Source organism: Podarcis gaigeae, assembly GCF_964106915.1.
Source record: "Podarcis gaigeae genome assembly, chromosome: 8".
NCBI lineage: Eukaryota > Metazoa > Chordata > Lepidosauria > Squamata > Lacertidae > Podarcis > Podarcis gaigeae.
In genome coordinates this window covers 86,306,690-86,327,397 of record NC_139684.1, presented here as the reverse complement: position 1 = coordinate 86,327,397, position 20,708 = coordinate 86,306,690, and the positions used below count along the sequence as shown (strand labels likewise).

At 51.9% G+C, this 20,708-nt stretch overlaps 2 protein-coding genes across 2 annotated transcripts; one reads left to right on the top strand and one right to left on the bottom strand.

Annotated features, from left to right (window-relative positions):
• Nucleotides 1-1,580: 1,580 nt before the first annotated feature.
• SNRPA (small nuclear ribonucleoprotein polypeptide A) lies at nt 1,581-9,010 on the bottom strand. The gene is made up of 7 exons (XM_083754212.1): nt 8,890-9,010; nt 7,237-7,338; nt 4,914-5,086; nt 3,945-4,121; nt 2,975-3,148; nt 2,628-2,716; nt 1,581-2,142 (listed from the first exon to the last, which is right to left on the bottom strand). The coding sequence occupies exons 2-7, from the start codon at nt 7,307-7,309 to the stop codon at nt 1,983-1,985; spliced, it is 846 nt and encodes a 281-aa protein (XP_083610338.1). The 5' UTR covers nt 7,310-7,338; nt 8,890-9,010; the 3' UTR covers nt 1,581-1,982.
• Nucleotides 9,011-9,299: 289 nt separating this feature from the next.
• On the top strand, nt 9,300-20,146 carry ACTMAP (actin maturation protease). Its single transcript, XM_083754187.1, has 6 exons — nt 9,300-9,671; nt 11,962-12,030; nt 14,017-14,141; nt 14,331-14,460; nt 16,371-16,441; nt 17,877-20,146. Exons 1-6 carry the CDS (start codon nt 9,499-9,501, stop codon nt 18,218-18,220), a joined length of 912 nt encoding a protein of 303 aa, XP_083610313.1. The 5' UTR covers nt 9,300-9,498; the 3' UTR covers nt 18,221-20,146.
• Nucleotides 20,147-20,708: the final 562 nt, after the last annotated feature.

The following is a 20,708-nucleotide window of genomic DNA, read 5'->3' as shown; positions in this document are numbered from 1 at the left end:
GATGCCCACAGCTGGCTATCAAAACTCACGCCAGCTTCTTGGCCTCCTCCTAGTTCGAAAATCCATCAGCCTCAGCTCCCTGGAGCTAAAGAGTGAGACCCCTGAGGCTTGTTTGGCACTCGCAAGGCAAGAGCAAAAGGAAGCTGGTGTGTTGGGTTAGGGCACGGGTGTCAAACACAAGGCCCGCGGGACGAATCCGGCTCGCCAGACCTCGTCATGTGGCCCGTGTAGCCGCCGCCGGCCGCCAGCCTTCACCTTTTATTCTCACTTTTTTTTTTTACACAAGAAAGCCGCCTCTTCAGCTCATGCGCGGCAGCCTACAAGCTAGAGAACGTCTGCCCTCTAGCAGCGCCGGCTGTTCTACACAGGAAACCTCCACTTGTTTTTATTTATGATAATAAAGAGTGGACACATAGTCCTACAGTTACAACCGGCCCTTTGAGGGTGACCAAACTGCTGATGCGGCCCCCGATGAATTTGAGTTTGACACCCCTGGGTTAGGGTGTGGGATTATGACCTGGAAGATCAGGGTTCAAATGCCTCACTTGGTATCTGAAGAAGTGTGCATGCACACGAAAGCTCATACCAAGAACTAACTTAGTTGGTCTTTAAGGTGCTACTGGAAGGAAAAATTTTTTTGTTTTGGCCAGGAAATTCACTGGACGACCTCGGGCCACTCTCAGACTACCCTCCCTCACAGGGCTGTTGTGGGGGTTGAATGTGGAGGGAGGGAGAATGAAGTATAGGGCCACCTTTGCTCCACGGAGAAAAAAGTGGGATGTGATTGCAATAAATAAGACAGTGGCCCCACCCTGACTGCTGGAGAAGAGTTCTTATGCCTACAAAGATTGTCAGCATCGCCCTTGAGCCAGTGCCACCAACTGGACTCATGCACTTCAGCCCCGACTGGGCTAGGCGAGCTGGGTAGCACTTCCAGAGACCACCAGGTCAAAGTGCTGTGGACTCACAGCTTAGAGTTGTGAGCACCGGATTCACTCCAACAAGAAGACAGTCGTCGCACAGCAACGACTTGGAGAACAGCTCTGTAGAATAACTTCATTTATTCTATCTACAACTATTGTACAACTATATACAGAGCTTAATGAGGTCTAAGCATAAATGAATGCTGCACTGCACTGAGTGTCTGCAGCTGCTCTTAGCAGCAACCTTATCTATACACACGATCTGTAACACTCAGTCTCTCTCTCTCCGACACACTGACTGACTGACTGACGTGGTGCTGGAGTAGAATAAGTAGAGAAGCAGAACACGCCTCCTTCTGTCTGGAGAATCAGCAGACTCCTCAGGAGATTCTTGGATATGGGAGGGGTGAAATCTCCTCAAAGATACAGGTGAGGACGAGCCAGTAGGTTTTAGAACACCCACGTAGCTACTTGCCCCTGACATGTTAAGAATCTCCTCTGAGTTTCCGCGACTAACTTTGGTCCGTTTGGGAGGACAGGCCAGTAATAGTCAGTGCGCTCTTTGCACAGGCTGATTGTGTGTGGAAATACGGTGTGCAGCCTCCTCCAAAGAAGACGACCCGGGAGTCTCCAGTTAATAAGAGCCAAAGTCCAAGGTGAAAAATAAACCGGTGGTTGTTTTATTGCAAAACAGAAAAGCTCCAGGTGCAATGTCTGGCCGTCAGACCCTGGGTACAATGCTTTTGCAAGGAGTCGGCTACTATCCCCAGCTGCCTGTGTACACACACACACACACACACACACACACACACACACACACACTTCCAAGTCCCCAAGAGTAGCCAGAGGACAGCTTGTCTGGGCCTCTTGGCTCAGGAACAGCAAGATCTGGCTGCCCTTTTGTGCAGCTGGGCTCCCTCTCACTCTCATGCACACACACCACTTACCTCGCAGAACAGAACAGAACAGAACAGAACAACAGCCCCGCCCCCCCCAAACCATTTCACAGGCACTAACTAGAAAGGGCAGGGGGAGAGTTGCCCAGGGACAGCGGAGGCATCACTTCTTAGCAAAGGAGATCTTCATGGCGTTGTTCTGCGTGATCTTGAATCCCTGGAGAGCGTCACGGGCGGCTCCAGCCTGAACCTCGTTGTCAAACTCCACAAAGGCGATGTCGTGGCGCCCGGGAACCAGACGCACTTCCTTGAAGCCTGGGAACCTGGAGAAGGGGGGGGGGGAGCGAGAGGAGCTGAAGGCTTTGTCCCAACACGGGAACCAGAGGGTGCAAAGTGGAGAGAAAGGGGGGCAACATGGAAATGGAAGACCAGGACGGACCCCGGTCCAAGGGCAAAGATGGAGGGGGAGGAAGGAATGAGGAGATGGAGAGGGGAACTGGAAGTGTTGCTCAGGGGCTTGGAAAAAGGATTTTTTTGGGGGGGGGAATATGTGGGCATGGTGGGCAGGAAGGAATTCTGGCTCAGCAGCAGAGCTTTTGTGGGTCCCCCAGCGGCGGCTGCTTTAACCAACTAAAGCTGTCTTAACACAACTGGTGTGGTTAACTGAAGAAGACCCACAACACAACTGTCACAACCTCCAAGCAAGCCTTCCCCTGGCGGCCCCAGCTTTGCCTTCCCCAGAGAGCACAGATGATCGGAAACTTCCATCTGCCCCTCCTAGTGGCGAGAAACACAACCAGGTACTTACTGATTGAAAAGCATGGAGAGCATCAATTCGTTCGTCTCTTCCGGCAAGTTGGTGAGGAACAAGATGTGATTTGGAGGATTCTCTGACAGCTGCAAAGAGGCAGAAAAATCCAGGCATGCTGAAAACCCCAAGACACCCTGAGCCCTCAGGACAGGGGAGGCAGGTTGCCCCCCACCCCCAGGCGTGGCTAGGCCTCTCTTGCCAATGCCCTACCCTGCTCCCATCTCACCCACAACTTCACAGGCCCGCCGTCTTGCCTGATGGCAGATCAGTGCCAGACCCACCAAACCAAGTGGGTTCTGCATTGTGGTTCCGCCCCGCCCAGCCCTCTCCCCCTCCCCACTCACCGGCTGGGCTGGAGCCATCTGGCCAGGCAGCATCTGTTGCGGTGGCATCGCCCCCGGAGGGATGGAGCCAGGTGCCATGCCTGGGGGAGGCATCATTCCCGGAGGGGGCATGTAGGGCGGCTGGCCTGGAATGTGGTGCATCATACGAGGGGCCTGGTTCATGGGCGGCATGCCCTACAGAGGCAGAGAGAGAAAACACACGGGTGTGACAAACTGCAAGTGCTCTGGGCTTCGCAGGAGCCCCCTCTCTGCTCGGTTCAACCCACTAAAAGGACAGAGGGAGCAGAAGGGATTCAAAGCGTTGGTGCTGAGCTTTAAAGCCCTAAATGGCCTCGGTCCAGTATATATGAAAGAGCATCTCCACCCCCATCGTTCGGCCTGGACACTGAGGTCCAGCTCCAAGGGCCTTCTGGCAGTTCCCTCCCTGCAAGAAGCCAAGTTACAGGGAACCAGGCAGAGGGCCATTTCGGTAGTGGCGCCCGCCCTGCGGAACACCCTCCCACCAGATATCAAAGAGAAAAACTACCAGACTTTCCCTACCAGTTTAGGGCAGCTTTTAATGTTTAATAAGTTATTGTATTTTAATATTCTGTTGGAAGCCGCCCAGAGTGGCTGGGGAAACCCAGCCAGATGGGCGGGGTATAATTCATCATCATCATCATCATCATCATCATCATCATCACAGCAGGAAAGAGGGATAACCCAGAGGCCCAAGGTCCAACTCAGAAAGCTGCAACCAGAATCTCTTTACATTTGCAAATTGTGCTTTCTCTGAAGGATAAATGTCCCAAACTCTGCTATCAGCCCCACCACCCTATGGTAGGATAGCCCAACTGGGGAAAGGGTCTCCAAGGAGTAGACTGAAACGGGAAAAATCTAGAGAGATCATGCAAGGCAGATATTACTTCCCCGTCCCAGCAGATGGGAAGGAGGGAGAGCGCCTTGTGGGCACCCGGGTCCGGATACTCACCGGCACAGCGCCTTGGACGGCAGGGGCCACCGGTGCCGCTCCCCCAGGGATCTGCTTCTTAGTGGCTGGCACCTCCTGGCCCTTGGGCTTCCGTTTCTCTCGCTTGCGGTCCCGCTCCACAAACGTGCCCTTCATCTTGGCGATGATGTCAGAGTCAGATTTGGCATACTGGATCCTCTGGGGGAGGAAAGAGGAGCGCTTGGTTGGCCAGGGAGGAAAACGCACAATGCAGACACCATATGGGACAGCCTCTCCTGGTCTGCCCGCAGAGGACCTTAAGGTCCATGAACAACCATAGTTTAGAGGTCCAGGCCCTAAAAAAGTTAATTATCCTCCACCAGGGCCAGGGCCTTCTCAGTGATGGCTCCGACCTGGTGGAATGCTCTGTCCCTTGAGACCAGCGCCCTGCAGGATTTAACCTCCTTCCGCAGGGCCTGTAAGACAGAGCTATTCCGCCTGGCTTTCAACTTGAACTTAGCCTGATCTTTTATTCCCCTTCCTTCCCTCCCCCTCCCCTTTTTATGAAGATTACCCGCTCTGGGATCCCACAGGTAATTCTCTCCTGGTCTCCACGCTGGCCCAAATAGGACTAATTTAGCCAGCTAGCCCTGGTGATCATCTAATGTTTATTGGATGGATTTCCCCCCTTAATTGATTTTTGAATCCTGAATTTATCGTTATTCATGTTTTATTCTGCATTTTATGCTGTTTTTTGTTGCATGAATTAAGTGTTTTAAATTTGTTGTTAGCGGCCTTGAGCCCGGTTTTTGAAACGGGAAGGGCGGGGTATAAATAAAAAAATTTTGTTATCATTATAACCAGGCCTGCCAGAACCCAAAATACAGGAGGACCTCCAAACGCGAAGGAGGCTGCAAGAGAACTTTTAAAGCCTCAACATAGGTGGGCCTTTCACCCTTCGCCAAGGAGCAAAGAAGGCGGCCTCACCCCACAGAAGCAGCCCCCACTTACCATGGGTTTGTCGTAAAAGGGGAAGCCCTGCATGGAGCGCAAGGCGTTGGTTGCACTGCTGATCTCCTTGAAGATGACAAAGGCCTGTCCCCGCATTTTCAGGCTGCGGGAGACCAGGATGTCGAGGATCTGGCCAAACTGGGAGAAAATGGCATAGAGGGATTTCTTCAGCTCTAAAGAGGGGGGAAGCAGATTACCCAGTTACACTTTGACCCCAGGAAGCGTGTCTAAGCATCCTGGAGAATATAAAAGTCTTTCCTTGGTGCTGGAAGGATGGCAGTGTTGGTGCCAGGCAAGCCTCCCTGGGGAGTCTTCTGCTGGCAGGTGCACAGAAATGGCCCTCCCTGTGCCACACAGAGGGGAGTCCTTCCTGGGCTTTGCCGCACGGCAGGAGGCCAACCGAATGCAGCTTGGCGGCCTCAGGCCAGCTAGCTCTGTGTGCGGCTCATTCAAGGCAGCAGCTGCATAGAATCATAGAGTTGGAAGAGACTACAAGGGCCATTGAGTCCAACCCCCTGCCAAGCAGGAAACACCATCAGAGCACTCCTGACATATGGTTGTCAAACCTCTGCTTAAAGACCTCCAAAGAAGGAGACTCCACCACACTCCTTGGCAGCAAATTCCACTGTCAAACAGCTCTTACTGTCAGGAAGTTCTTCCTAATGTTTAGGTGGAATCTTCTTTCTTGTAGTTTGGATCCATTGCTCCGTGTCCGCTTCTCTGGAGCAGCAGAAAACAACCTTTCTCCCTCCTCTATGTGACATCCTTTTATATATTTGAACATGGCTATCATATCACCCCTTAACCTCCTCTTCTCCAGGCTAAACATGCCCAGCTCCCTTAGCCGTTCCTCATAAGGCATCGTTTCCAGGCCTTTGACCATTTTGGTTGCCCTCCTCTGGACACGTTCCAGTTTGTCAGTGTCCTTCTTGAACTGTGGTGCCCAGAACTGGACACAGTGAGGTGAGGTCTGACCAGAGCAGAATACAGTGGCACTATTACTTCCCTTGATCTAGATGCTATACTCCTATTGATGCAGCCCAGAATTGCATTGGCTTTTTTAGTTGCCACGTCACACTGTTGGCTCATGTCAAGTTTGTGGTCAACCAAGACTCCTAGATCCTTTTCACATGTACTGCTCTCAAGCCAGGTGTCACCCATCTTGTATTTGTGCCTCTCATTTTTTTTGCCCAAGTGCAATACTTTACATTTCTCCCTGTTAAAATTCATCTTGTTTGCACCACCTTTGGCTGCTGACTGCCAAGTTCAAAGTGCTGATCTTGGTTTATATAACCCTGCACAGCACGGGACCAGCAGTGGGCATTCAGCAAATAAGTTCCATTATTTTGTTTTACAGCGGAACCTTGGGTTACGGTGGGGATCTGTTCTGGAGGCCCTGCTGCAACCCGAAAACAACGCAACCCAAAGCATCGCGTCTGCATACCCAGGATTTAGCACTTCTGCGCATGTGCAAATGGCACAAACCCGCAAGTAACTTGTTCCGGTATTTCCGGGTTTGCGCAGGCTGCAAGCCAAGGGTGACGTAAGCCGGAGGCAACGTGACCCGAGGCTCCACTGTACATTCTCTCGCTTGCAGTCCCGCTCCACAAACATGCCCTTCATCTTGACAATGATGTCAGAGTCAGGTTTGGCATACTGGATCCTCTGGGAGTAGAAAGAGGAGCGCTTGGTTGGCCAGGGAGGAAAACGCACAATGCAGACACCATACAGGACCGCCTCTCCTGGTAGGCCTGCAGAGGACCTTAAGGTCCATGAATAACCAGTTTAGAGGTCCCAGGCCCTAAGGAAGTCAGATTATCTCCCCACCAGGGCCAGAGCCTTTTCAGTGATGGCTCCGATCTGGTGGAATGCTCTGTCCTATGAGACCAGAGCCCTGCAGGATTTAACCTCCTTCCGCAGGGCCTGTAAGACAGAGCTATTCCACCTGGCTTTCAACTTGAACTTAGCCTGATCTTTTATTCCCCTTCCTTCCCTCCTCCTCCCCTTTTTATGAAGATTACTCGCTCTGGGATCCCACAGCTAATTCTTCTAAGATAGCACAACTGCACCTGAGGTGCTGCGGTGGTCAAAAGGTCCGAGCAGAATTGCAATTAAAAATGGCCAAAACAAACGACTGGAACCTGCACCCTGCCAATTTACATACTGTGATGGGCACTCACAACACTCAAACTACGCCCAGTACTACAGAGGAAAGTTGGGAGCCAAAAGCACTCCAACCTTCTCTGTGCAAAATTCAGAAAATTGGGACAGTATGTGAGATGTGAGCCGGTAAGAAACAAAGGAGGAATGAACAGCCTCTCACCATCTTTCTTGATTTTCTCGTTGAGATTGTTAATGTAGATGGTGTGATTGGGCCGCGTTTCGGGGACAGCCATCGCGACGACCACACAGTCAACAGCAGACTCTGGAGGGGCAAAACAAAACATGTCAGAACAGGAAGAAATGGGACACATTTCTGAACAATGGAGACACTTATGCAAAAGTAGACACAGATCCTGCAAAGTCTGCCCCCACCCCCCCAAAAGCTGGAACTCTTTCTCAGGAAGCATTAATGTAGACCCTCCTGAGCAAGGCAAAACAGCTTTCTATTCCAGATGATGAAGAAGAGGCGTTTGGATTTGATATCCCACTTTATCACTACCTGAAGGAGTCTCAAAGCGGCTCACATTCTCCTTTCCCTTCCTCCCCCACAACAAACACTCTGTGCATCACTCTTAACCACACTGGCTCCCAGATGAGGCAGCAGTTATAGGGAAATTTTCCCTACAACACTGTTCGCTGCGTGGCTCCAATAAACAGGAAAGCGGGAGATAATAGCCTAAGAACAACATCCTGGTGGATCATGCCATGGGGGGCCATGCTGCCCAGGGAGGACTCCCCTGCTGAGTGCCTGAGGGCCCTGTTCCTGCCTCTCTCCACCTGGCCCAGGTGAGGCCTGACAGGCCTCATAAGGATTGCTTTTGTGGCTGCTGCCCAGCAAGGATTGGGGTACTGTGGGAGAAGTTTCGTTGGAAGTTTTTGCCGCTGTTACTGATATTAACTGATATTACTGGTATTAACTTTTTGTGTCTTTATTTTAATGTGGAAATTCTTCAGTTTGGTTATGTAGCTTTTAATGTATTTTATTTTTATGACTTTTATTGTTGTTGTTTAGTCGTGTCCGACTCTTTGTGACCCCCTGGACCAGAGCACGCCAGGCCCTCCTGTCTTCCACTGCCTCCCGCAGTTTGGTCAAACTCATGCTGGTAGCTTCGAGAACACTGTCCAACCATCTCGTCCTCTGTCGTCCCCTTCTCCTTGTGCCCTCCATCTTTCCCAACATCAGGGTCTTTTCCAGGGAGTCTTCTCTTCTCGTGAGGTGGCCAAAGTCTTGGAGCCTCAGCTTCAGGATCTGTCCTTCCAGTGAGCACTCAGGGCTGGTTTCCTTCATAATGGATCAGTTTGATCTTCTTGCAGTCTATGGGACTCTCAAGAGTCTCCCCCAGCACCAGAATTCAATTTTTTAATGACTATTTTGCTATATTTGTAATTATGTAAATCTTTTCCTATTGTATGCCGCCTTGAGCATTGTTTTACAAATAAAATGGTGATGATGATTTTGTAGCCCAGCCTCCACTTCTCCCAGGGGCCAAATGCTCCAAAGAACTTGGCAATCCAGATAGGCTGCCGCTGGACCTGGAGGTTCCACACTGACCCAAGAAGAGCCTGGCTGCTGGATCAGAGAGAGGCCGAGAGCCCCGGATGTTAAGGCAAGCGGAGCAACGGCGGATGCCCGGATGTCGAGTGCCCAGAAGCAGGGGAAATGCCCGGATGTTGCGGCGCCTCCGCCCGCTGCCGGCATCGAAAAATCGACCGCGGGACAAAAACCGCGCTGCTGCCAGGAAGGCCCGGCCCGCTATTCCCGGCTCCGCGTCGCCTCCCGCCCCGATGGCCCCACGGACGCCCGATGCCTCACCGATTCGACGCAGGCCCAGCACAGGCGGCAGCCGACGAGGAGAAAGAAAGATACCTCGTCCTTCCCAGCGCGCGGAACCAAGCCACGCCCCCCAATTCGGACTCCCCAATCAGCAAGCCGCGTAACGGCGTTTCTTCTCTTGAGCGCCGCGCTGCCCAATCAGAGGTTGCCTGAGGGCTCCGTCTTCTCCCTCTTCCCCGCCCCCTAACGACGCGGCGGTCTCGCTTCTGCCCCCGCCCATTTCCAAACAGAAGGTTCTGATTGGGCGCTCCGTCCGCGTCCGCCGATAGAGCCAGACCGCCTGCCAGTCACCCCGGTCCCGGAGTCCTTGTTCGCTGATTTGTTGAAGGAAAAAGCGGGCATTTGTGAGACAGAGAGGCGGCTGCGGCTGCGTTGTCGCCTGTTGATGACGTAATAGCACGCGAGCCGGGCGAGGGAATAGGCGGCGGTGAGAATAGACGTCACGGAGAGCGACCCTGGCATTGCCCCATGCCCATATTTCAACTCCAGAGACCGGCGTGACCTTTGACCTGTGACCCCTCTTTCCTTGGGGTCACCCATGGACCCTCCCGATGCAAAAGGCCTCCCAGGCCCCTGCTAAGCAGAATCATGTCCAGAGCACCCCAGGGGGCTGCAGCAGCACCCTTGCCCCCTCCCCCGCCGCCCCCTCCTCCGCCTCCCCCCAGGCTATGTGGGGCTCAGCTCCTCAAGGCCGCGCTGGAGCAAGTGGACCCTGGGGACCAGGACGGTGTTCGGGAGCTCCTGAGGCGCCGGAGGGCCAGGTGGGGAGCGCCTGTGGGGGGTCGTGGGTGGGTTGGGGGTCCCTGCCCCTCAGTGGGGGTCAGGAGGGGCGCCAGAGTGCTGCTCTCTCCCCTTGTCTCGGAGGAAGGAGAGGGGCAGCTGCCACACAGTCAGAGGAGTGGGGTACAGTCGTGGGTGGGTGGGGGTCCCTGCCTCTCAGTGGGGGTCAGGAGGGGCGCTTTTCACGTCTCTGCGGTGCTGCCTAGAGTGCTGTTCTCCCTCCTTGTCTCAGGAAGGAGAGGGGCAGCTACCATACAGTCAGAGGAGTGGGGTACAGTTGTGGGGGTCATGGGTGGGGGTCCCTGCCTCTCAGTGGGGGGTCAGGAGGGGCGCTTTTCATGTCTCTGCGGTGCTGCCTAGAGTGCTGCTCTCTCCCCTTGTCTCAGAGGAAGGAGAGGGGCAGCTGCCACACAGTCAGTGGAGTGGGGTACAGTTGTGGGGGGTCGTGGGTGGGTGGGGGTCCCTGCCTCTCAGTCACACAGTCAAAGGAGTGGGTACAGTGGACGCTCGGGTTACGAACGTGATCCGTGCGGGATGCACATTCGCAACCCGCATCTGCGCACACGCGGGTTGCGATTCGGTTGAAGGAGGAGGAGGGAGGAATAGTCTGTGGGTTGGTCGAGTTGTGTTGTGAAAGGAATTGTTAGGTGGAGTCAGTTGGGATAATCAGTTTGAAGTTCTTAGGAACGAATAAGACAGTTAAGGAACTAAGATTACGAAACTGCCAAGAAAAATTAACTGTAACCATAAGCTTGTTCGTGCCTATAAAAATAAACTTGATTATTTGTTAATGTTAACAACTGACTGGACTCCGTGTGTACCCGTGAGAAACGGGTTGGTGGCAGCGAAGAAAGCAATTACAGTGGTGGCACAGGGTCAAATGTTCGGGGGCCCTGCATGATTGCCACAAAAGTTGTGTTGCACTGCTGTGCATGCACAAAGTGTGATTTAGCGCTTCTGCGCATGCACGACCGCCGAAACCCGGAAGTAACCTGTTCCGGTACTTCCAGGTTTCAGTGGTCCACAACCCAAAAAAACGCAACCTGAAGCGTCTAACCCGAGGTATGACTGTATTATTATCATTATCGTTATCACCATCATCAGAGTCTTGCTGCCCATGCAATAGTTCCTTGTGAAAATGTCTTGGATGCCAGTGGTTTCACGTGAGATAAGACACATGCGTGGAAGAGGAGAGGGCTGTCTGTGGATGGCTCTTTGGAGGCAGCAATGCTTCTGAAACTTCAGGGCTGGTGCACCGGCCCTGCTTGGGGGCTTCTCCAAAGAGTCATCTGGTTGGCCACTGTCAGAACAGGATGCTGGCCTGATCCAGCAGCCAGGTTCTTCATATGTTCATATGCAGGCACCCCCAAACTCAGCCCTCCAGATGCTTTGGGACAATAACTCCCGTCATCCCTAGCTAACAGGACGAGTGGTCAGGGATGATGGGAATTGTAGTCCCAAAACATCTGGAGGGCCGAGTTTGGGACCTCCGGGTCCAGAGGCAGTCTGTCTACATTCCTTGGTTTCATTTAAAATGCGGAAATGCAAACTACACCATATGCTTTCTTAAAAGCTTAGGATTGTGTGATTTCTAGAATCATGGAATTGTAGAATTTCGCAGAATCTAGTCAAGCTTCTTCATACTGAATCTACTTGGCAAAGATTGCCAGTAGACTTAATAACCCTGGCACTATTGAGATGCGGTGATGTCTACGATGTCTACAAGCTTCATTGCTCAGACTTTTATGACTATTTTGCTTTAAAAACGGCAGATTGGCTTCGCAACCATCAGCCTGAACATGCGGCATCTATATTTGGTGTGAGCAGCTTGGACAAAAGAGAAGCTCTGTGTCAATGCAAATACTGCTGAAAACATTCCGGGGGGGGGGCACCTTGCACCATTTCCCGAGTCAATTTCTCTTAATGCTTTATTAGGAGCTTGCATCCATGATGGTTTCATTTGCAACGTGCCACTGAAATGTTCTACTTCCAAAAAGTTCTCTCCGCTTGGAAAGAGGATGCTTGCCTTTTAACGTGGTCCATTTTGTCTCATTAGGGCTCCAGTTTCGCATTGCTGCCATTTCCATTTCCTGTAAGCCACGGAGCACCCCCCACCCCCAAGAGGCAGCTTCCCTAGATTGCTCCTATTAAGTGTTTGGGGAGAAGAGCCTTGTTAATTATGCAGGGGGCGAAAGTGCTGCTAATGTTGGGCTGGCCCCCTAAGTGGCTCTTAAGGGACTCTTTCTATTTCTCTCTCTCTCTCTCTTCCAGCTTCAGCGTGCATTTGAAGTGGCTCCTTTTCAACCACCCCATGCCTTCCTTAATCCAAGAAGGCCCCCAGTGAGTATGGGATTTATTCTTTACTGCAAAAGGAAACACTGAAGTAGCAACCTGCTGAGGAGACGGGAGTTTCAACTATGCTGCACAACCACTCCATACCTTTTATGCACTCCAGAATTGTGTTAATAGTTTACCCCTCCTCCAAGGAGCACAAAACAGTGTTTTATCCCCATAATAGCCCTGTGAATTAGAGGGCTCTGTAGCTTCTCAGACTGGAGAAGGGGCTTGAACCTGGGTTCCAGCCCTCTGCCTTTAGATGGGATGTTTCAGGGTTGTGTATATTTCATCGCTGCACTGAAAGTACAGTTTTCTTTGTGTGAAAGCAAGCATCCAAGTCTCAGGGGCAAAGGTCCTGCTGGTGGATGATCTAATCGCAAGGCTAGGGCCAGATGACTCCAGTTTAGCAACCAAATACAGGTGCAAAATGGGTTTCCCGAGACAACTAGCCCAGAAGCCTGCCAGACCCCAAGGCTATCTAAGGACCAATATTCAAACTACGGCGGTGCCTGTATTTTCATATTTCCGTGGCAGCTAAGTTTACACATTCTAAGTGGCCGCACAAGAGGCGATATGCCTTGGGAATATACATTCCTGCCAGGGTCAAAAACTAGCACAAGCGTCCAAGTCCTTGCCTGGTCCAGCCAAGGGACAGTGCTAACTGAGCCAGTTCTTAGAATTGTAGAATTATAGAGTTGTAAGGGACCTTGTGGGTTAAACCACAGAGCCTAGGACTTGCTGATCAGATGGTCGGCGGTTTGAATCCCCGCGACGGGGTGAGCTCCTGTTGCTCAGTGCCTGCTCCTGCCAACCTAGCAGTTTGAAAGCACGTCAAAGTGCAAGTAGATAAATAGGTACCACTCTGGCGGGAAGGTAAACGGCCTTTCCATACGCTGCTCTAGTTCGCCAGAAGCGGCTTAGTCCTGCTGGCCACATGACCCGGAAGCTGTACGCTGGCTCCCTCAGCCAGTAAAGTGAGATGAGCACCGCAACCCCAGAGTCGGCCACGACTGGACCTAATGGTCAGGGGTCCCTTTACCTTTACCTTTACGGGACCCTGAGGGTCACAGATGCCAAGAGGATGGGGCATTCTGGCACTGCTTTGCTCCTTCCACTTCTCACCTTCACAGGCAGGGCTAGGAAAAGAAGAAGCAAGTGCAATAAACTTTTCAGTTTAGGAAAACGTCCAGCAGGAGGCAGCACAAGAGAAGTTTATGAAATGCAGGCATGCAGAAAGTGGATAGAGAAATGGTTTTTCTCCCTCTCTCATCACACTGGAATTTGGGGACATCCGATGAAGTTGAGCGTTGGAAGATTCAGGTCAGGTAAAAGAAAATATTTCTTCATGCAACACACAGTTAAACTTTGGAATGCCTCCCACAGGAGGCATTGAGGGTCCCCAACTAGGATGGCTTTAAAAGAGAATTGGGGAAATTCACGGCTATCGATGGCTCCTAGCCAGGTTGGCTCTGCTCTGCCCTCCACTGTCTGAGGCAGCAGTTCTTCTGAATACTAGTTGCTGGAAATTGCAGGAGGAGAGGGGTCTGCTCTTGTGCTGGGCTCCTTCTTGTGGCCTCCCCGCAAGGGGTATGTGGCTGACCAATGTGAGAAGAGGTTGCTGGACTAGATGGAGCCCCCCTTGGCCTGATCCAGCGGCCTCTTCATATGTTCTTAAGTACAATGGTGTCGGGCCTGCAGGTAAATTTTGCAAAGCCAGAAGCTATGTGCTTCAACACCCCTCCTCACACCCAAAAAGAATTCCCAACATAGAAGCATATTACAGTGCCAACCAAATACGCCATATAACCCCCTATAAACTAGAAGATGAGACAAAATAATGGGTAGGTTCTTAAGTAATAGTTTCAGCATGTATACATTTCTCAGATTGCAAAAGGCTTTTTTTAAAAAAAAAAAGTAGGGCTCAGATTTTAGTACAGCGGTCCAACCTCTCTGCTTTTCTTCCTTCTCCTCCTTCTCTTCCTCCTCCAGGTGTGGCCTGGTGGCCTTGTGGATGGCTGGGGCGCAGCTCTCTCCCCCCAAGGCTGTTTCCCTGGAGACAATTCTTCAGGTGGCTTTGGAGAGAGGCTACACAGCCCAGGGGGAAATGTTCTCAGGTGGGTCGCCAAGAAGGGGAACGGCAGACACCACTGCCCAAAGTTTGGCTTGTGATCCGTGTCATCTCCCTGCATGATCCTGGCAGAGACTGAGTGGCAGGGTGGTGGTGGGGGGCCTGCCTAGATGCTGCTCTGGAAGAACCCCAGCCCCCCAACTCTTCCCTTGCCGTTTTGGTCTTCTTGCTCCAGCTGCCAACATGTCCAAGCTAGCTGAGGAGGTGTTCCCCTGCCAGGCGGAGCTGCTCTCTGGAGGCCTGGGGGGAGAAAACTACCAAAGGATCCTTCGTCACCTTAGCCAAGGCTTCCCTGTGTTGATACCGTATCCTTCCTGGTGGGAAAGGGGAGGGATATGGGGAGCTGGGATGGGTGCTTCTCATGTTTGCTTTCTTCTGGTAGGGTTGGAAGGGACCCCCAGGGTCATCTAGTCCAACCCTCTGCAATGCAGTACAAGCATCCCTGACATTTGCCTATCTTCATCTTTCTGATGAAGAAAAGTCCTCCACCTTCAAGTGAGACCGTTCCACTGTCAAATAATAATAATAATAATTTATTATTTGTACCCCACCCATCTGGCTTGGTTTCCTCAGCCACTCTGGGCTGCTTCCACAAAGACCAAAAAGTTGTCACACATTAAAAACTTCCCTGAGCCTTCAGATGTCTTCTGAATGTCAGGTAGTTGTTTATCTCTTTGACATCTGATGGGAGGGTGTTCCACAGGGCGGGCGCCACTACCAAGAAGGCCCTCTGCCTGGTTCCCTGTAGCTTTGCTTCTCGCAAAGAGGGAACCACCAGAAGGCCCTCGGAGTTGGACCTCAGTGTCCGGGCAGAACAATGGGGGTGGAGAAGCTCCTTCAGGTATACAGGACCGAGGCCGTTTAGGGCTTTAAATATCAATACCAACACTTTGAATTGTGCTTGGAAACGTACTGGGAGCCAATGTAGGTCTTTCAAGACAGGTGTTATGTGGTCTCAGCGGCCGCTCCCAGTCACCAGTCTAGCTGCTGTGTTTTGGATTAGTTGTAGTTTCTGGGTCACCTTCAAAGGTAGCCCTGCGTAGAGCGCATTGCAGTAGTCCAAGCGGGAGATAACCAGAGCATGCTCCACTCTGGTGAGACAGTCCGTGGGCAGATAGGGTCTTAGCCTGCATAGCAGATGGAGCTGGTAAACAGCTGCCCTGGACACAGAATGGACCTGCGCCTCCATGGACAGCTGTGAGTCCAGAATAACTCCCAGGCTGCACACCTGGTCCTTCAGGGGCACAGTTACCCCATTCAGGACCAGGGAGTCCTCCACACCTGCCCGCCCCCTGTCCTCCAAGAACAGTACTTCTGTCTTGTCAGGTTTCAACCTCAATCCCTTAGCTGCCATCCATCCAAACAGCTCTTACTGTCAGAAAGCTCTTCCTGATGTTTAGTTGGCATCTCCTTTCTTGTAACTTGAAGCTATTGGTTCAAGTCCTAACTCCAGAGCAGGAGAAAACGAGCTTGCTCCCTCCTACATGTGACAGCCCTTGAGATATCTGAAGATGGCTCTCATATCTCCTCTCAATCTCCTCTTCTCTAGGCTAAACATACCCAGCTCCTTCAAGCGCCCCTCATAATGCTTGGCTTCCAGATCCTTAAATCATCTCAGTCGCCCTCCTCTCCCCACTTTCCAGCTTGTCAGTCAACTCCTTAAACTGGTGTCCAGAACTGGACACAGGACTCCAGGTGGGATCTGGACAAGGCAGAAGAGAGCAGGACTGTGACTTCCCTTAACTTGATCTGAACCATGGATAGGTAAACTAAGGCCCGGGGGCCGGATCCGGCCCCATCGCATTCTAAATCCGGCCCATGGACGGTCCGGGAATCAGCGTATTTTTACATGAGTAGAATGTGCGCTTTTATTTAAAATGCATCTCTGGGTTATTTGTGGGGCATAGGAATTCGTTCATCCCCCCCCCCCAAAAAAATATAGTCTGGCCCCCCACAAGGTCTGAGGGACAGTAGACCAGCCCCCTGCTGAAAAAGTTTGCTTACCCCTGATCTGGACACTAGAGTGTAGTAGCAAGAAAACAAGCTCAAATGAGCTGGTCCAAGGCTGGGTCTGCCTTGCCCCAGGGTCTGCCCTCCTGCCAGGCCCTCTTTCAGGCTTCTCTGGTGAGACAGGTGCCCCGGGCGGCCCTCCTTGCCCTCTGCTCTGCCCATGTGAGCAAGACTCTCTTCACCCGGACCTTAACACCCAACACAGCTACGACGAAGACTCCAACCACGAACCCTGCCTCCGGAACGGCTACAAGGCTCACTGGGCCATTGCCTCAGGTATGTTCCCCAGTTCACTGCAGCTCTCCTCGCAGGGAGCCTGGCTGCTCCCTCTCATCCGAGGCTCCAGAGGAGAGAAATGGCTCTGCTGGCAAGGCGTGGCGCTGCCCAGGAGGGGGCAGCAGTGCCCAGGCTAGTGCTGCGTACCTTGGGCCTCCCTCTTCCCAGGCCACTTCTTGCACTCAGTCGCTCAAAGCTCAATTCCGGGGCACATGACTCCCCAATCTGTACCAACAACTTTCTCCTGCAACCTCTCAAACCATCCCCTGCTTGGGACCCTTATTCTGCTTTGAAGCAAATGCTTAAAGCCCTCTTTTTTTTGCAGTTATAATTTTCAACATTTTTATCGTATACAGTCAAAACACAAATACGTCTTTTCTCTTTTTGTTGTTGACTTCCCACCCCTTTTCCCATGGAGCTGTCGTTTCTCCCCTTCTGCTGTGCGCTGTCATCTGTCTGTCAAACCATAACCACAATATTATTACCTAATTACCTCTGCGCTCATAGCTCAAAACCAGCTTTTTTCTCTTTTGCACTCCTTACATTTGCATTTTTTTCAGTGGGGGTGTGTCACTTTCTGACACAAGCACAGCCTGGCATTCTGTGGCATAGATGCAAAATCATACCATGGTCAACCCAGAGCAGTTTAGTACTTGAAGTGCCAGACTAGGACCCTGGGAGAAGCCAGGGTTGAAATCCCACCCACAAAGTTCCCTGGGTGTGACTTTGAGGGCCAGTCACAGCCTCTCAGCCTGGTCTACCCCACAAGGTTATTGCCGGGGGTTAATGGAGCAGAAAGAACAATGTACACCATTTTGGGCTCTTTGGTCATACTTTTGGTTGTTGTTTTTTGAAATTTATTTGGTTTTTCAGATTAAAGCTATACAGTCAATTATTCAACATACAACATAAAAACAAGATTCCAGAAAATCTCCTGGACTTCCCTCCTCCCCTCTGGGGGTCCTATTGCTAATCATTTCCTCCTGCATCTTATATGATAATCCAGATCTTTTACATCTCCATTATGTCCAAAATTCAACATTAAACTACAAGTGTTAATCCAATCGTACTAACGATTTTAGCTGTTTACAATGGTATTTAAGATAAATTATAAATCTCCTTACTGAAATTTTGGTCTTCCTAATTTCTGATTCTTCCAGTCATTTTTGCCATTTTGGCATAATCCATCAACTTAATCTGCCATTCTTTTCTGGTACGGACTTCTTTCCATCTCTGGGCCAATAGCATCCAAGCAGCTGTGGTCACATGCATAAATAGTCTTTTCTGTTCCCTTGGCATTTCGGCACTTTGAGTTCAAAACAGACCCAAGTTGGTTCCCTGCCAGCCAAAGGCTGCCAGTTCAGGACCAGGGCTGTCCAGCAATTGCACCCAGGTCACCTTCATTGACCTCTCTCTTTCCCCTCCTTCTACCCAGGAGCTCTGCTGGGTCTGGAGGACAGCGTCCAGCTGGCCGCCTGCCAGGAGGACGAGGAGATCCGGGGCCTCTTCCATGCCAGCCCAGCCGTGGCCTCGACCCTCTCGCTGGACTCTCCCACAGCAGAGACATATTTGCTGTCCAAGCAAGGCAAGAGCGGCCGCTACCAGCTCTGGCACTACTCCCAGGTGGAGGCCAGCAACGGGCAGCTGACCGACTTCAGCCCCAAGCGGGCAGCCGACGGAAAGGTCTACATCGTGCCAGCCGGGGGGGTGCGCGAGGGACTTTGTGGGAAGGCTGTGCTTCTGCGGCCGGCTGGGCCAGAGGGCTACCGGCCACGCTGAGCTGGCCAAAAGGAGGAACTGCTTTCCAAAGCTCCGACCGGAACCAAACGGACCAGGAGCCAGAAGAAGTTGTGGATGCAGACGGGACCTTTAGCAACTGCCATTGGGCACGATAGCTGTGGAGCCTCTTTGTGCAGGCGCAGTATACCCTTCGAGTCCCAACTCATGCCTTTGTGCCTTAGGAGCGTCACAGGGGCACCTGGCCTGCCTGGAAAGAGGATGCTGGGACAAATTCCTTCATTGCAGGGGGTTGGACTAGATGACCCGTGGGACCCTTTCCGACTCGGAAATTCTGTGAAATAGACTTATCTCAGGTGAGAGACCACGTCCACCAACGGGTAGCTCTCCTTGCCAGCTGAGCTGCCCAGGAAAGAAACAGGAACAGGCCGTGTTTTTATTGCATTCATACCCCAACTTTTTTGGGACGCAGGTGGCGCTGTGGGTTAAACCACAGAGCCTAGGACTTGCCGATCAGAAGGTCAGCGGTTCAAATCCCCGCAACGGGGTGAGCTCCGGTTGCTCGGTCCCTGCTCCTGCCAACCTAGCAGTTCGAAAGCACCTCAAAGTGCAAGTAAATACCTTCCCAGCAGGAAGGTAAACGGTGTTTCTGTGCGCTGCTCTGGTTCGCCAGAAGCGGCTTAGTCATGCTGGCCACATGACCCGGAAGCTGTACGCCAGCTCCCTTGGCCAATAAAGTGAGATGAGCGCCACAACCCCAGAGTCGTCTACGACGGGGGCCTAATGGTCAGGGGTCCCTTTACCTTTACCCCAGCTTTTTACTTTTTAGAAATTCAAGGTGGCCTGCCTCGTTTGCTTCCTTCCCATTTTATCCTCACAACCACCCCTCATGGCCGAGGGGTTTTTTGAATGCTGGCCTCCCAGGTCTTACCCTGACACTCAAACCACTATGCCCCACTGCCTGGACTCCTACCCAACTGCAAGCGCGGAGTTTATTTCTTCTTCCTGCCCCAGCACATGAACACCCCAGCAACTCACTCCATCACCTAAAGCTGGCAAGCCCCTTGGCTTCTGGAGGAGGAGTTGAAAACCAGGAGGCCATCTCCTCATTCCCTGACTGTGGGCCAGGCTGACCAGGTTGCGAGAGCCCACGAAAGAGGCAGCCTGTTGCACCTCTGCATGGGTCCCTGGGGCCGCCTGCCCTCCTCGTAGCTGCTGCACACAGAACAATGGGTTGGTCAGCTTGCATACACCCCAAGGTGTCGCATCTCAGGTTAAAGAGTGACCCAGCCCCCAGTTTTTTGGAATACCTAAAGGTCCTGTCTGGCGTTCGTGGGAGTATGGCAGACACTCTCCTGGAGAAAGGCATTCCAGCCAGCTCTTTTCTGCCCAGGAGGGCTTGGCCTTCTCTGCCCAAGAACACCAAATCCCATTTCAGGTGCCGAGCCGTCCAGGTCGGCCCTCAGGGGAGGCCGGCTTGGCTGAGGCCTCTGGGGCAAGTAGGAAGAGCAAGCGGCCACCTCTTCACTCCTGCCTTCCCAGAATAGCGAGCTGTCAAGGACAAAAAGAAAAATGCCTGGAATTTCCTTTCCTTTTGGAGCCAAGCCAGTCCAATGCCAATAATAACCATGTATGCATTTTTTTAAAAAAAGAACACAATAGAATAAGCTAATCGGGGAAACGGAGAGATAAATTTGCCCTCCAGGAGTGCCTTCTGCATTGAGCTGCGTTGCCAAAGCTGTGATTTTGAGGGAATGTGCGTCCAACAGAGAAGGGGAGGAAATGTCGGGTCCAGTTCTGCCTCTGCTAGGGAGTGTGTGTCTGGCCTTGGGTGAGTCACCCCTCTCGGCCTCACTTTCCCCACTGCAAATGGTTCCCTGCTCCCCACGGCTGCATGCCTGTTCCGAGTGCGGTAGATGGAGGTTGTTGGAAAGCACTTTCGAAAATTAAAAGAGATAAAACAGCAAAGGAGTGGTAGTTTTGTGTCTCGAGAGATCTCTGCGTGAAAGGATTTGCCCCAAGGTGTGGAGTGGTTCCCGTTTTTGAGGGTGAAACCACTCCTAGGAGACTGCTGGCTTTGGGGGTGCTTTGGGGCCCGAAAGGAGCAGCGTTCAGGGTCCGCGGGGTCCCTTAATAATTATTATTTTTATTATTTTTATTTATACCCCACCCTCCCCAGCCAAGGCCGGGCTCAGGGTGGCTAACAAGCAATAATAAAAACAAGTTGAATGAATACCACTTAAAAACAAAATTAAAATACATTAAAATATTGAAATATTAAAATATAGCCTCATTGCAGGAGAAAGGAAAAGTAAAAAGAGAGGGGGAGGGAATCAAATTGGCTCCAAGCCAAAGGCCAGGCAGAACAACTCTGTCTTACAGGCCCCGCAGAAAGAAATCAGATCCCGCAGGGCCCTGGTCTCATGAGGCAGAGCGTTCCACCAGGCTGGAGCCATCACTGAAAAGGCCCTGGCTCTGGTTGAAGCCAATCTAACTTCCTTAGGGCCCGGGACCTCTAGGGTGTTGCTAT